We start from the raw sequence: 15,512 nt of genomic DNA, 5'->3' as shown, positions 1-15,512 counted from the left end.
GTTGCCCCGAAATAGACTTTGAACATCTGTGAAGACTGTGCAATCAATATGGGGAATGAAACACTTTTGTCCGATTTTGATGATTTTGACCACCCCGGGGCTGGTAAAAATGCACAATTTTGAATAGACTTTTGAAGATATGGGGAGACTGCGCAATCTACATTCGATGATTTTGACCAACCCGGGGCTGGTGAAAATGCACAATTTTGGCAAGAATTTCAAAATAGAGTTTTGAACATCTGTGGAGACTGCGCAAACGATATGGGGAATTGTTTTGAATAGTTTTAATGACTTTAGACAGGTAAGAATGGGAATCGGAGCAGTTGTTGAAACAAAGTCATTTAGTTCCATTTGATTCAGTTCGAACTGATAGGAGTCATTACTATTCACCAGTCGGGAGAGTCCAAAACATTTCTGATGAATGAGTCGTATCTTCTGATCTGAAGCGCCAACCTGATGTCGAAGGTGTCTTTTTATATTTTGCTCTATGTGTCGTTCACATAAAATGTGTGTGGAATTTGGGAAACAGTTTCGGAGGGCCTTGATCAAGTCCCCTTTCTTCATCAGGTCCAATTACCAGTTGTTTTCCTTCTGTCTGAGTTCCCCCAAGATTGGAATCTAGATGTGCCTGTATATGTGGAAAAAAAATGTGTTTGTGTCCACACAAACTCGGCGGTAGACTTTCTTGATTTTCCGTGAATGGCACAGGACTGTAAAATTTAAATAAAACGATTTGAGGGAATCTATAATGTTAAATCTCAGCAGCATGAATAAACAGGTTGAATACTATAATTCACATTGACGACAATGAATGCATAGGGATCGTTTGATCGGGGGGGGGGGGGGGGGGAAACAGAAGCGCCTTTGAGCAATTATTGACTGGAATGTTTTTGCATTGGTTATAGTCTGAAACAACTACGGTACGTCCATGAGCTTTCTACTGTTCGATAGGGAACCACGGACACTAGGGAAGCTCATCTTTACTTGGAATGACAGATTAATCCTCCCTGGTGGACACAAGAGGCGCTATTATGTCGACTGGTGTACGGTTGACTGAATCGGGACTCAGAGGTGAGGAATGTGAAAAATTAGACGGTATTCGTGATTCAAGGGAGGAGGGGGTTGGCACCCTCATTAACGACACTTTATCATAATTAATACAAGAACACAACTATACACTTTATTATTAAGTATCAATCTTCCAAACGCTTATACCAGATGCTACCCGACGTTGCCCGGACCCTCCCTGGTGTTGCCTGCATGGACGCCATAGTACGGGACATTTAAGACTCAGTGAACCATCTTGGGCCACGCATGAACTTTCGAAAACGTCTGTATTTCAATATTACTTATGAAATATTATACATAATATGAGACTATAAATGTAAATTATTTGTTCCAAGTTACGACCACCACGTCAGTTCGAATGAAATGAAATCGTATTCACCATTTAAGAAGAATAGGGGTGTGTAAAAATGTTTTTCTAGCTATATGTTATTTTCTATCATTAATACAAGAACACAATCATAAAGAAAACACTTGATTATTTAGTATCATTCTCCCGGAAGCTCCCTGGCGTGCCCCGATGCTCCCGGACATTTCCGGACGCCCCCATATGTTATTTAGTGGGATCGTGTGATGTAACCTGAACCCAAACCGCTTCCAAGACCTGCACAATAAGTGTAAAGTGTAAAGTATCTGGCAGTAATTGTGTAGAGGTAGATGGTAATCATGTGGAACGCGCTCGTCCCCCCCCCCCCCCCCCCCCCATGGCAATATGTAGCCATGTTTCGGAAATATGGAAATATATACAACACCATAATCGTGAAGTTCAGCATTGATTACATCAATTTTACCTTGTAGACTACAGACATTGATATGAACAATACTTTAATCTGAATACTCATGTCCTGGATGGGGATGTATATCTCCACATCATAATAATAATAGTAACGCTAACTGAATACCTCTGATGCCAAAAGTACAGCATAACAAAGTAAGAATGTAAGTATTGCCATCCAATCCACAATTAGCATTACTGAGTACCTTCAGATGAAATGCCCCAATCCTTTGACAATATTGTGCTATATCAACTTCCATGATAGATTATGTCATAGAGATTATCTTTGTCTGAAAAAAGGACTGGGTGCAATGTGGCAATGATAATTACAATATTATTCTGCCAAAATGACTGTAAAGCCTGATTATCTCTTTGAGGTCTAACTAAACATGCATACTCCCTACTGCATAGGTACTCTTTGACTAGCGCTAAATCATCATACAACAAATATATACTTGCTTTGTGTCTACAAAGCCAAACACAAAAATAAACAAATACAGGAGGTAACCCAGGAGGCATGAGGTCATAAGTTAATTCATAAGTATTTTAAAGAGGAAACACCAGTGGATGGTAAGGGGCTATAACTTAAATACACCAACTTGGCATGTATCAAAGGGGGGTAACCCAGTAGATACATTAGTAAGTTAACAAGTGTTTGTCTATAAGCCATTTTAGAGGGGAAGTAAGAAAAAAGAAAAAACAAAACATTAGTGGGGGATAAGGGGGTATAACTTAAAAACACCGACTTGGCACAAGAAAAGAAAAGAAAACAAAAGACAACACCATCGATTATCATCTAATCATAATATTGTGACAATACAAAACACTACAAGTCATAAGGTCCACAGCAATGGTACATGGAAATACAAAATTAACTTTGTGAGTCAAAGTTGTATGAAAGGTGGTTCGGCGAAGGTGGAAAGTTTGCTACATGTATGACAACATATGACTGTAGCCACATCATCTTACAGGGAGGTGAATGTTTTCGGTCCTTATCTCCGCACTGACTCATGTGATATGTAGTTTACAATAACAAGTACAAGTTATTTTCATGAAGGCATTAAACAAAACAATACATGATGATAAACTAAATACCTTAACAATAACAAGTAGTCACGGACAACAGTTTGGTATAATGAGTAGAAAAATTAATGTATACGTGGGATATATAGTCTCACGTTAGTTTAAACCTTTAGAATGAAGTATATGTATGAATGTACTGATTTGGGAGGGGTGAACTTTACTGCGCGTTATAACTGAGCGGAGGGTGGTGCACGGGCTACGCCCTGTAAACTGCTTTGTTGCCACTGATTTTAAGATATCTAAATTAGTAGTTTTTTTAAAATTACCCTTCAAAATAGTATTAAGATCAAATCCCTCAGAGTTGAAGAATGAATCATGTCTTATATCATCCTAAAAGAGACAGGAAAATAAATAGTCCGATACATTTTCATATATGTATCCACAAGAACAATGAACTGCATTGCCAGAAATGTGTCTTTCATATCGATGGGCATTCAGATGGCTACAATCAAGTCTGAGGCGAGAATGTACAATCTGACAAAATCTACTTCCAAAATTTAGATCAATATACAAATTGGTATTTTTATTCTGTTTAAAAAATCTCCTAATTTCACCAACAGTTTATGCATTAATGACTTCATCAGGCAAATGGGTCCAACACTTTATAGTGTCTGGTAAAAATGATTTAGCATAATAACTTGTCCTATGAAGTCTTTGAAAGGCATTTATAAGTGTTACACATAAGGAAGAGGATTTATGGATGTCAACAAATGTCAACTTCACCACCTGATGAAGGAGTAAGCATATACTCCGAAATGTTGAGTTCCTAATAATAAAGAAGTTGCCTTCCATAAATGCTCTTCCATAATTTGTCCTACATCTCATAGTCTGCAAATTTTGACTGTCTCTCAATCTATAGCTACTGTTAGCGGAGATATTGCGAGGTATTAGGCAAGAAAGATATTCAGGCATGAAGTGATTGATCATTTTATAGAAAAAAGTTAGTTTTGAGTTCTGTTGTCTTTGGACTAGCAGTAGGAACTTTGTCTCAGCATACAAATTATCGTGACTTGTACCTCTTGTTGCTCCGCAAATCATCCTTACTGCATCCAAATGTACATTTTCAAGTGTCATTTCTTGTTCTGTCGTACAATTATCCCAAATATAAGAGCAATAATCAAAAGCTGGTACGATGTAAGAATAATTACTTTGTTGTCTGTTTTAAAAGGTAGCTGCTAAACCACATAAATAGATTTCCATCAATACCACATGATTTCAATTTCAACAATATACTTTTATACCATACTTTATTGAAAGCCTTGCTAACATCACAAAAGACAGCTCTAACTTCTTTGCCGCTATCCATAGCATTAGCAATAAAATCATACAGATGTGTTAGCTGATAAAACAGTACTGTCTCCAGGCACTAATACAGATTGTAAATTAGTCAAAATATTATTATCTCTGAAAACATTGAACACGTACTTAAGAACACACTTTTCAAAGACTTTCGCCAAACAACTAGTGAGAGCAACTGGTCAGTATTTTAAACATTCATTAAAACTCCTCTTTTTATAACTAGGTATAACAAAAGCTTCCTTCCATTAAAGTGGAAAAACTGAATCACTTAATGACATACATGTACATGTATTAGGACATGTATTATAAAGTAGCGTAAGAGGGCCTGATATTGAGGTTGCAATTAGTTTTAATAATCTATTGCTAATTCCATCTGGTCCAGTAGCTTTAGTAGTATTGACTGACATAAGAACACCATGGACTTCCTTCCTAGTTAATTTTATATTTCTAAGAGTTACATTATTATGGATAACATAGTGAGGTAGCTTTCTGTCTGGATGTAGAACTTGTGACTGTTCTGTAAAATAGTCATTAAAGTAGTAGCACTTGATCATTTTGTTAGCCTCACTGTGAGGAGCTTGTCGACTGCATTCTCTAATTCTTCTAATTCTCTTGCGTGGTTATTTACTGATTTCACAATCTAGTTTGGGATGTAACAATTTCTGGTTTAAATTTTCTGTTTCAACTTTGGAATCAACAATAATGCTGAATTTGTCATGCTTGTCCACTGAGATACAATGTTGCAGTTTACCATGGATATCATCCCCTCCAAGCCTACCAGTCCTTGTTTTCATCCCCTTATTGCTAATTTAATGGGTTTCTAAATATGGTTGTTAGTGTTGGGAACTAGTAAAATCATGTCTGATGATTGCATCATCCCAACCGACTGATCATCAAATTTAATCAGTTTATGTCATATTGCAGTTTTTTAAGCGTTTTAAGCTCAGTAAAATTAGATCACACCTAAAAGAAAACAAACACAAATACTTAGTTCAATGATTTAATAAAAAAAATTAAAAGAACACTGTCCTTGCTCTTTCTCCCACACTTCTCCAAGTACTCATCTACATTGTGCTGAAGTTTAAGTTTATCTATTCCCGGGCACTTAACATACAACATATCGTCACGATGTCATTGCTACAGGATATCATAAGCAATTTGGAACAGGTAAATTTTCAATTCTTTTCTAAGTACTATAAACTAAGACATGAATAAACCTTCTCAGGCAATAAAAGCATCTCAGGGCTGAGAGTGTGGGCAAACATTTGTGTTCAATTATGGAAAATTGCATTTGATTGCCTGGTTTTTTGGAGTGAGTGAGTATGGTTTTATGCCGCTTTTAGCAATATTCCAGCAATATCACGGCGGGGGACACCAGAAATGAGGTCTTTTGGAACTTATGATTGATCTTCGATTATTTCAAATTGGATCCTGTGAGCATGATTTGAGACACTATAGCTGAGTTCAGTCATGCCAAGTATCAGCTCCATAGGCCTTGTAGTTTCAGCGAAGATTTGATTTATTTCCAGACCTTACAAACCCTAAACATTAGAGCCACAGAAAATGACAAATTTGGTCCAATTCATCCAAATTTCAAGCATTTAGTTTCTGACTGTCTCTCAATCTGTTAACAGTAATCCTGGATGAACCAACAGGGAGCAAGTGAGTTAAAATACTGCATCGTATTAATCCAGGACCGGGAGACAGACAACAGGCAATGAAAGTGCTCCAGCTGAACGACTACACAAGGAAAATCGTTACAATGTTTTTTTATGGACAGGCAAAGTTATTTTTCAACAACAAAAATGTAAATTTCATCTTGTATAAAGAATCTGCAAAATATCAATTGCACAGTTGTATTTTTCTGTTTCTGCTTCACTTGATTGCCTGTTCCACTTGTGATCCTGCCACAGCCAGAACCTTGTCCCCTGATGCTGAAAAACAAAAGCACATACGAAATGCATGATTACAAAAATAGTGCCGTGGCACTGCACGTCATCTGGATAAGTAGTCATCAGTTTAAATTGTCAACAAAAATATATTTACTGTCAGCATTGCTATTCAAATATACTGAACAACAATAGTTCCTGTGAAATTGAATAAGATTTAATGCAAAGTTACGTTTTTACCAAGATACAAATAAAAGACTCCTGTAAGTGTTCAAATGGTTTAATTTGCCATACTGACTTCAGAAAATGCTTAATTTCATAAAAAAAACATGAACATGACAATTTACAAATCAATAGTGTGTGTGTCCACCTCTGGATGCTATGCAAGCAACACATCTTCGTCTCATGGAATGAACCAGGCATCGCACAAAGTCCTGTGGGATATCTGTCCATCTGCTGGAGCATGTTTCAAAGTTCCTGGAGTGTCTGTGGAACACGTGGTTGACGTCGAAGATGCCGATCGTTCTCATCCCACATGTGCTTGATTAGTGAGAGATCAGGGGAGCGAGCCGGCCAGGGGATGACATTCACGTTGTTTTGTTGAAGAGAATCTTGAAAAAAGTTGAGCAATATGAGGCCAGGCGTTGTCATGTCGAAAGGTAATGATGATGGGCTTATGATCTTGTCACGGTAGTGCTGTCCATTAAGATTTCCCTCTACCACTATCAAACAGGTCCTCTGTCTTGCTGTAACCCCACCCCATACCATAACGCTGCCACCCCCGAACTGATCTTCTTCCATGACACAATGATTGATGTAACGTTCACCTCGACGTTGGTACACTAGAATCAGTCCATCGCTGTGGCTGATGTGAAAACGGGACTCGTCAGTGAATAGAACTTGTCCCCACTGCATGGCCGTCCAGCGTAGACGCCGTCTGCACCACTGTAGACGTGCTTGACGGTGGTTTCCTGTCAAAATGGGATGTCTGGCAGGTCTTCTGGCGACTATCCCTGCCCATCTGAGGCAACGACGTACGGTTTGTGAAGATATTCGTCGAAGGCCAGGTATGCTTCTTGCAGTCACTGTTACTGGCTGGAATCGATTTCGTAGGTGTGTTGTTCGAATCCAGTTGTCTTGTCGATTATTGGTTATGCGTGGCCTGCCACTCCAAGGATGGTCTCTGACTGCATTCGTCTGTTGCCAACGTTGCCATAAGCACTAAATTGTGGACGTTAAATTGTCTTGCAACATCACGTTGACTCGATCCTGCTTCAGGCATACCAATGGCATGCAGACGCTCATTTTCGGAGAGGCTTGGCATTTCGTAATGTTGAATAATTGCGTAATTTTGTTGTTTTTCTGAGTGGTTGTTGTCAGCACGATGCTAAACAATGCATATGGAATCCTGTTAACGCACATGTTTTTATACCCATTCTTGGGTAGTGAAATGCATGGGGCTTGCATAAAAGTCAAATCTTGCATTGAATGCATGCTTTTCTGTAGCAGTTGCGTTTTTGTGACTTGATTCCATACATGTATTACAATATTGAAAACCAAACTTTACTTGTTTGAAAAATACACTAAAATATTGGTGTCACAGGATCTTTTGTTGTTGAGTATATATTCTAGATGCAGTAACACCAGAAAAACAGGGATATGTGAAAGTCAAAGGTCATAGCTGGATGAGAAAATCCCCAAAAACATAACCTTATCTTGAAAACCATACACTTGCTGGACATCAAATTTCTTGATACATGCAGAAATGGCCAGAGTAAATTACATTATCAATATGGCCACAGTGGCAGCTATGTTTATGATGAATCGGAAAATATGTGAGCAATATTTTCTGCTCTTCAGATAACACACGTTTTTGTGCAGGTGAATCGATCAAAATCATGTGCACAGCACTATTGTTGCAAAAGTGGTTTTTCACGTGCAACTGGTCACGTGGCCATAATACCGCACATGTTTTCAGCCATACTTGTTAGCAGTCATTAACAAAAAAAGAAAAATACAAGAAAACAAAAGTCTTTACGGCCATTTGTCATGCCACGCCTTTCAAATGTGCAATGTGAACGTGCCATCGGCATGTTGCAAACGGGAACGTCCGTAGCTGAAGTTGCAAGGACGATGGGTTGTAGTCGACAGACTGTTTATGATTTACAGATGCGTCAACAGCAAACGGGTACCACTGCTAATCGCCCTCTGCCAGGCCGACCACGTGTGACGTCACATGCAGAGGATCGTCAGATTGTCTTACATCACCTCCGTAACCGATTTTTGACGGCTACATCAACCAGAAATGAACTGTTTAGGGGTAGACTGAGTGCGCAAACTGTTCAAAACCGTCTGAGAACTGCTGACCTTAAAGCATGACGGCCATATTGGGGCCGATTCTGACTCAATTACACAGACGTCAATGTCAATTGTGGGCACAGTGACACTTACGAGGGACTGAAAAGTGTGGAGACACTGTCATGAACGTTACGCCCAGTGCTGTGTACATTTCGAGGTGGAAGCGTCATGGTGTGGGGTGCTTTCTGTGGCAATGCACGTTCCAGGCTTCTTGTCATCCGTGGCAACCTCAACGCTGCTGCTTACAGCGACCAGGTACTGGCACCAGAACTTCTGCCTTTTATGGCAGCATATGGACCCGGTTTGATCTTCCAACACGACAATGCCAGACCCCACAAAGCAATTTCGACAAGGAATTTCCTTCAGAATGCAGGATTCAACGTCATGGACTGGCTCAATCCCATCGAACACGCCTGGGATGCTCGTGGCAGACGTCTGCGCACTCGCCAGAACCAACCACAGAATTTGCAAGATCTTGGCACCATTTTGCAGCAACAATGGCGTCGTCTTCCCAATCATGTGTTCACAAGCATCACAAGGTCCATGTGGAGGCATTGTGTGGCAGTTGTCAACGCACATGGTGGCCATACACGCTACTGAACTTGTGTGCCATCAGATTCTCGCGCCTGGGACTTATGATTTAAACTGTTGATGTTATTATCAAATACTGTAGGTGCTTGGAACAAATTATGGTTACCACAGTTAATTAAAATCCTTCTTTGGACATTTATGATTAAAAATTACCTTTTGCTGATTCATTTGTCCGTTGTATATCATATATGGGATTACTTTTAAAAATGTGAAGTTTTTATTTTGACTCATGGTGAAAGATTTATACTTCTTTTCATATTATAATAGATCCACAGCAAGTGATTACGTGAGGATTCTGGGAAAAAGCAGATATAAAATATAGCTGCAAAGCAGCAATGGCGGGCTCCAAGTTACACTGTGCACAAACGTCCATGTTCGAATCCTTAAAGGGTTTCCTTGTACCAAATCAGTCACATGTAGGCACAACTTGCAGGGTATTGCCGCTACAAAATTGGCATGTGCTAAGTCTGTTCTAAACCCATTTCCGACATCAAACATGTTCAAATCCTCAAAGGGTTTGTTTGTACCAACTCTGTCAAAAGATAGTCACCGTTTGCAGGACATTGGCGTGTTCCAGGGGTGTCCCAAATTTTAATCAAATATTACCACCAAGTGTTGTTACCTATACCATTGTCTATTATTGATCTTTGTCCACACAACCAAAATATCAGAAGCATATTTCTTCATGGATTTGTTTTTACTCACTTGTAACTATTTACTATGTACTCACTTTAACCAATGACAAGATCTATATTTTGTGGGTCACCAGCATCTAAACACCAGCGTTGGCATTCAATCCCTGATAACATAACCATTATCTTATACATATATATGCTCTCTGCCTCATAGCATTCATTCACCTGATGAAGGAGTAAGTATATATATAAGTAGAATTAGTGATTTTAGCACGGTATTTCTTCTTTAGGGAGTAAGGTTTCTTGAAGACAAAATGTACATGAATTTTTCACATTTTTGCATTATAATTCAAGGTAAATTATTTTGGCAAGATCATTACTGAATTTAATTGTTTTGCCTGTATTAATTTTTAAGCCAGAAAAGCATACATACTGAAAACATGTAGTACATATATACAGGCATCATCTGAAGGATCTAGAGAACAAGTTGTGTCATCTGAAAATTGTGACAGAAAATAATCAATATTACCAATCTTGTTACTGTTATGTAAATATATGTTGTAAATTTGAGTTTCAATTTGTAAACAGATACAAACTTAAACTTTTGTTGAGTTATTTTTAAGACACTGCGTAACAAAATGGTAGTAGAGTGTGGTTACTATACCAATCTTTGCTTAATCACACGATGTGATTTCAACAGAAATTCTAGTTTCATTGAATATGTTGTGGAACAGTCAATTTCAAATTGGTCGTATGGTAGCGCACAAGGGGAAATTTGTGGTGTTTATCTTACAACTGTTGCTATGGTAGTTATACACTGGTTGTTTACCTTTGTACATGTAGATTTGGGTATTATGTTGAATTTTGATGAGAAAATTCAATCACATATGTTAGATTACAAACATGTATCATACAAGTGTGAAATCTCCCCTAAAGGAGGAGTAGTATAGGTAATGGGGGTTCTGGACCACTTCCACTGGAGCCGGATTCATATACCTATACCATCACTACAGAGGGAATTTTTTATGCCAAATTGACTATGCGATTCAACGATAGTCATAAGATTCAGCTAAATTGACTCTAGCTCACCACCACCTGGAGCCAATGATATAAATTTTTATAGGTAATGGGGGTTCTGGACCACTTCCACTGGAGCCGGATTTATTACCTATACTGCTACTACAGGTGACATTTTTTATGCCAAAATGACTATGCGATTTAACGATAGTCATGAGATTAAGTTAAGCTCACCAATACCTGGGGCCAATCATTGCTTTAGATGAGCCTAAATGGTAATAAAAATATTCTTCATTATTTTTATCGATAAAGCGATATTCAACATTTTTATTAAGTTCTTCGTTCATTTTAGTAGGAGACCAGACTATATAACCACACTCTTCTTGTAAATTGATAAGAAACAATTGATAACCGTATTTGGTTGGTTTGACATCACTGATATAATAATTGTGGTAATTCTCTCCATTTAATAGTTTTATCCATTATTATATATATTTATGTGAGCATTTGTCTAAATGTGATCAAACGATAGTAAGCAATCTATTTTTAATCTCCAACCAGTTCTTTGGTTTTGGCACGGAATAATTGACGCGCTTGTTGCCTCCCCTGTTCTATGAACTTTTTTTTCTCGTCTTCGCTAATACCACTGGTCTTATGAGATTTTGATCGAATCTCCTGCTTCATTTCATTGTATTTGGTGAGTTCTGACAGCACTAAACGAAACTCATCCTCGGATATCTTACAATCGGCCACTGCTGCGAAATATGATCCTCAATTTGAGTATTCGAATACTATCGTGTTTTAATGCTTTCTTTTGTAACCTATGAGAAATGAATTTTATCGCTATTCCTGCCAGTCCCGAGACTCTGGCGGCTATTTCCATGCCGAGCACGATAGGCGCAGAGATTATAGTTGATAGTAAACCGACACCGGCTTCACCGAGTCCCATGCCAGCTGCTACAAGAGCGGTGTCAACTCCGTCCAGAGCATTCACGGCTCTGCGATACTTTTTTATACAATCCAAGTCTCAACTCCCTATCCTTTTCTATTCGATGTTTTATGTCGCTTATTTGATGTAATCGAAATCCATCAACAGTTTCCATCTTTTCAATTGCTTCATCGAGCGCTGGATATAAACTCATAGTGTATATTACGAATATATAATAGTCTTTAATTGGTCTTACTTAAATGTTTTGAGAGTATACATCAACCTTATCAAATGTATATTATATTCTCTTAGAAAGAGAAATACTACCACTTTTAATAATTTGAACCCCCTCGAGGGTTGCAACGAGTGATGCTCCGACATGAATAATACAGCAACGTTGACGCTCGTGTTTCTTGAGCCATTTAATCGATAGACCTGGTAATATTTCGAAGGGATCTTCCGGTGCATCTCCGAACAAGACTTCAATAATAAGCGTAGAAATATTAGGTATTGCACTCAAGTTAACTTTAATATTATCGAATTCAGCAACCAAATTTAAACTAACATTTTGGATTGCCAGACGACTATATAACATATGACCTGGTTTTTCTGGCAGGGGAGTGATTAACACACTTTTTCGTTTTGACGGGATATAAGCCGCGAGTACGATACCACTATTTATTATCTTAGTTAAATTATCTTAGTTAAATTCTACTAACGTCGACATCGCTTAAATCTTCTAGATTTTCCGGGAATATAACTTCTTTCCTCTTGTATACATTATCGTGTAAGTGTAAAGCGTATAACTTACCATTGCTACCCGGGTTTACCGAATCCTTCCGTGTCTCCGAGATCAGAAAGCGAAATTGTATTACATTGTCTGAGCGTTCCAGGGCCTGATGCATCAACCATTATTTATAATATGGAGTGTTACACTTAAGTATTCTATATGTACAGGTTGGTGTTTTACGTCTAATACAGAAATTTTGAGGTCTGAATAATACCCCGCTTCAATTTTTTATATTGTTATAACGAGAAAGATTCCGTTCTACCACTATTATATTTTTCATTTTTCACTGGAACACTTCTGAGCAGAGTTGAAGGACTTTCTAGTTGAATATTATCTGTCGTGCTTATTTGATCAAGATGGATGAACAACTCTTTATAGGGAACTAAATCAGGTAATTTAACCTCCTGATCTGGTAACTTGTGTATTGTGCCAACTAAGCGTGTAAATCCAAGTGTAGCTGATGGGTCCAATAAAATTATATTTGGGTCTTCATGGTCGAATTTCACTGTCCCAGTCGACTCATTTTGTGTGAGACTAATTCCATTAGGCTTAAAAATTTCATCATTGAGTGAGCTTACGCCGTAATACCCATCAGGTATAGTAATGGATTTGCTATTACCACGTGGGGATAATATCATTATCCTATTATTATCTTTTGCAGCATTTATATTGGTCCACCTCGGGTAATACGTTACATCGCATATAGCGACTTATAGCTGTCCATCCGAGTTATCGATAGTACGAAGCAGTTGAATAGACTGACTATTTGTTATTCCCAGGAGTGTAACAAACATATCAAATATACAATGATACTATATCATAACTTAAATATGGAATCACCCATTATTTATAATATGGAGTGTTACACTTAAGTATTCTATATGTACAGGTTGATGTTTTACATCTAATACAGAAATTTTGAGGTCCGAAATAATACCCCGCTTTAATTTTTTATATTGTAATGCTGAGAAAGATTCCGTTCTACTGCTATTATATTTTTCATCTTTCACTGGAACACTTCTGAGTAGAGTTGAAGGACTTTCTTGTTGAATATTATTCGTCGTACTGATTTGATCAAGATGGATGCACAACTCTTTATAGGGAACTAAATCGGGTAAATAGAGTCCCTGATCTGATGTCTTGATTACTGTTATTTCTCCTCCCCATCCAAGTGTGTATGCTAAGTTCTTGTAAAGCTTTACATCCTTTTTTCCAGCGTTTAAAATCAGTAACCCATTCGACTCATTTTGTGTTAGACTAATTCCATTAGGCTTAAAAAATTCATCATTGAGTGAGCATATGCTGTAATACCCATCAGGTATAATGTACTTTTGACCATTTATTTCTGTCTCATTATTATAACCCCTTGTAGCATTTATATTGGTCCCCCGCGGGTAATACGTTACATCGCATAGAGCGACTTCGAGCTGTCCATCCGAGTTATCGATAGTATGAAGCAGTTCAATAGACTGACCATTTGTTATTCCCGGGAGTGTAACATACATATTAAATATACAATGATACTATATCATAACTTAAATATGAAATCAACTTACATTACTAATCAATCGATTATAGTAACTGCCTCTGGTGCTGAATTTTTTTTGTTAAATTCCCCGATATCTTTGAAAATTACAGGGTCACGGCAACTAGCAATAAATTGGTGCACAATTGGTTTCACAATCCGATGCAATTTTGGCAGAATCAGTTAAACTTTGCCATATGGTGTGCCACAACGGGATGTGGCGTATCTCTTTACGCTCCAGGATTTGAACTGAATAAGTCTGTTATAACATTTCACTTGTACTATCAGATTAGACGTATACTTAAAGAAATTAGTGCTCCATTACCGCAGGATCGAGCGTGGAATTCCACAAATAATAATTATGATAGGTCCGTGTATGAGCGTATTTGTCAGGAATTTAATGTTTCTACGAGTAAAGATTGGCGTATTAAAGGAGCAAACCATGGTCTAGGTGTTCCTTACACAGAGGAAAAAATATCCGTCAAAGAAGAAAGCGATTATGTATTTAAAGAACTTAATAAAATAAATGTTAATTTTGGTAAGTTGTATAGTGCCAGCAAACTTTACGCAAGAATATATGATCATTGGCATAAAACCGGTGATTGGTATAAAGCGTGGAACTTTATAGTAACAATTGGAGAGGGGATATTATGAGTTTTAAGAGTGGTTTAATTTATATTGTTACAAAATTTATACAAATGAACGATACCGCAAACGCTTGAAATGAATTTCTTAATGATAAAACGGAAAATAATTTTACTAACCCAGGATTTGTAAGAGTTAATGAATCGATAAGAACGTATGTATGGGCAATTCTCGGAGCGCAATCGCAAACACGAACATCCATTGTCGGTTCTGGGACGGCGCTCTATGCACAAAAACAGTTTGACTCAAACGTGGAAGACGCCATTAATTCACCAACATGCCATCGTCTATAAAGCGTTTTCAAGATGCATTACAGTACGCTCAATCCAAAGTGGACTACGTTTATGCGCCGGGATTATACATGTCTCCGAGTAATATGGAACTTAAGATCGGTCAAGTGATAGGCTATAATAATAAAATTGTTATCGCTACCGATCAACAAAAAACAGGTATAAATTCAGATATGAATGTCGAATTAATAACGCAAACGATCACAGGCGAAACGGGAATAGTCAAGCCACAAACACCAACTATCGCTCAAACATCTACTGACGCACAAGTACCACCGTATATTGAGGCTAAAAATCAACAACATATCGATGAAAAAACAGCGCTTGTAGTTGGTGGAGTCACGGCTGGTTTACTCATGATTTGGTTAGCGAACTGATTTGGTTAAATAGTTCTTAGCAAATACGTACAACAGCCCTGCGATTGCTACGATCAACCCCCCCCAAGTTTTGACTTAGCCAAGTGGTGGTCTTAGCTAATAAATTCAAACGCCAGGAAACAACACTCCCTATTATACCGTGAAGTGCGGCCGCGGCTTTTTCAGCTAGCTTTCCCAGTGCTGAACCTAATGCTTTTAAATGTTTTTTTATCCACTCTTTTATGCCGTTTTTATCATTGGCGGTG

General features: G+C 38.0%; 1 protein-coding gene across 2 annotated transcripts in view; it reads right to left on the bottom strand.

The window, feature by feature from the left end:
* Positions 1-5,191: 5,191 nt before the first annotated feature.
* LOC139470803 (protein LZIC-like) overlaps positions 5,192-15,512 on the bottom strand; it is a 158,193-nt gene continuing 147,872 nt past the window's right edge. For both annotated transcript variants that reach the window (XM_071253091.1, XM_071253092.1), the window contains exon 6: positions 5,192-6,156. In XM_071253091.1, coding sequence (XP_071109192.1) covers positions 6,098-6,156 — 59 coding nt within the window. In that variant the 3' untranslated portion in view covers positions 5,192-6,097. The remainder of the gene's footprint in view (positions 6,157-15,512) is intronic.

Source organism: Haliotis cracherodii, unplaced genomic scaffold (genome assembly GCF_022045235.1).
Source record: "Haliotis cracherodii isolate W230 unplaced genomic scaffold, xgHalCrac1.p SCAF_21, whole genome shotgun sequence".
In the NCBI taxonomy this organism is placed as follows: domain Eukaryota; kingdom Metazoa; phylum Mollusca; class Gastropoda; order Lepetellida; family Haliotidae; genus Haliotis; species Haliotis cracherodii.
This window is presented reverse-complemented; position numbering and strand designations above follow the sequence as displayed.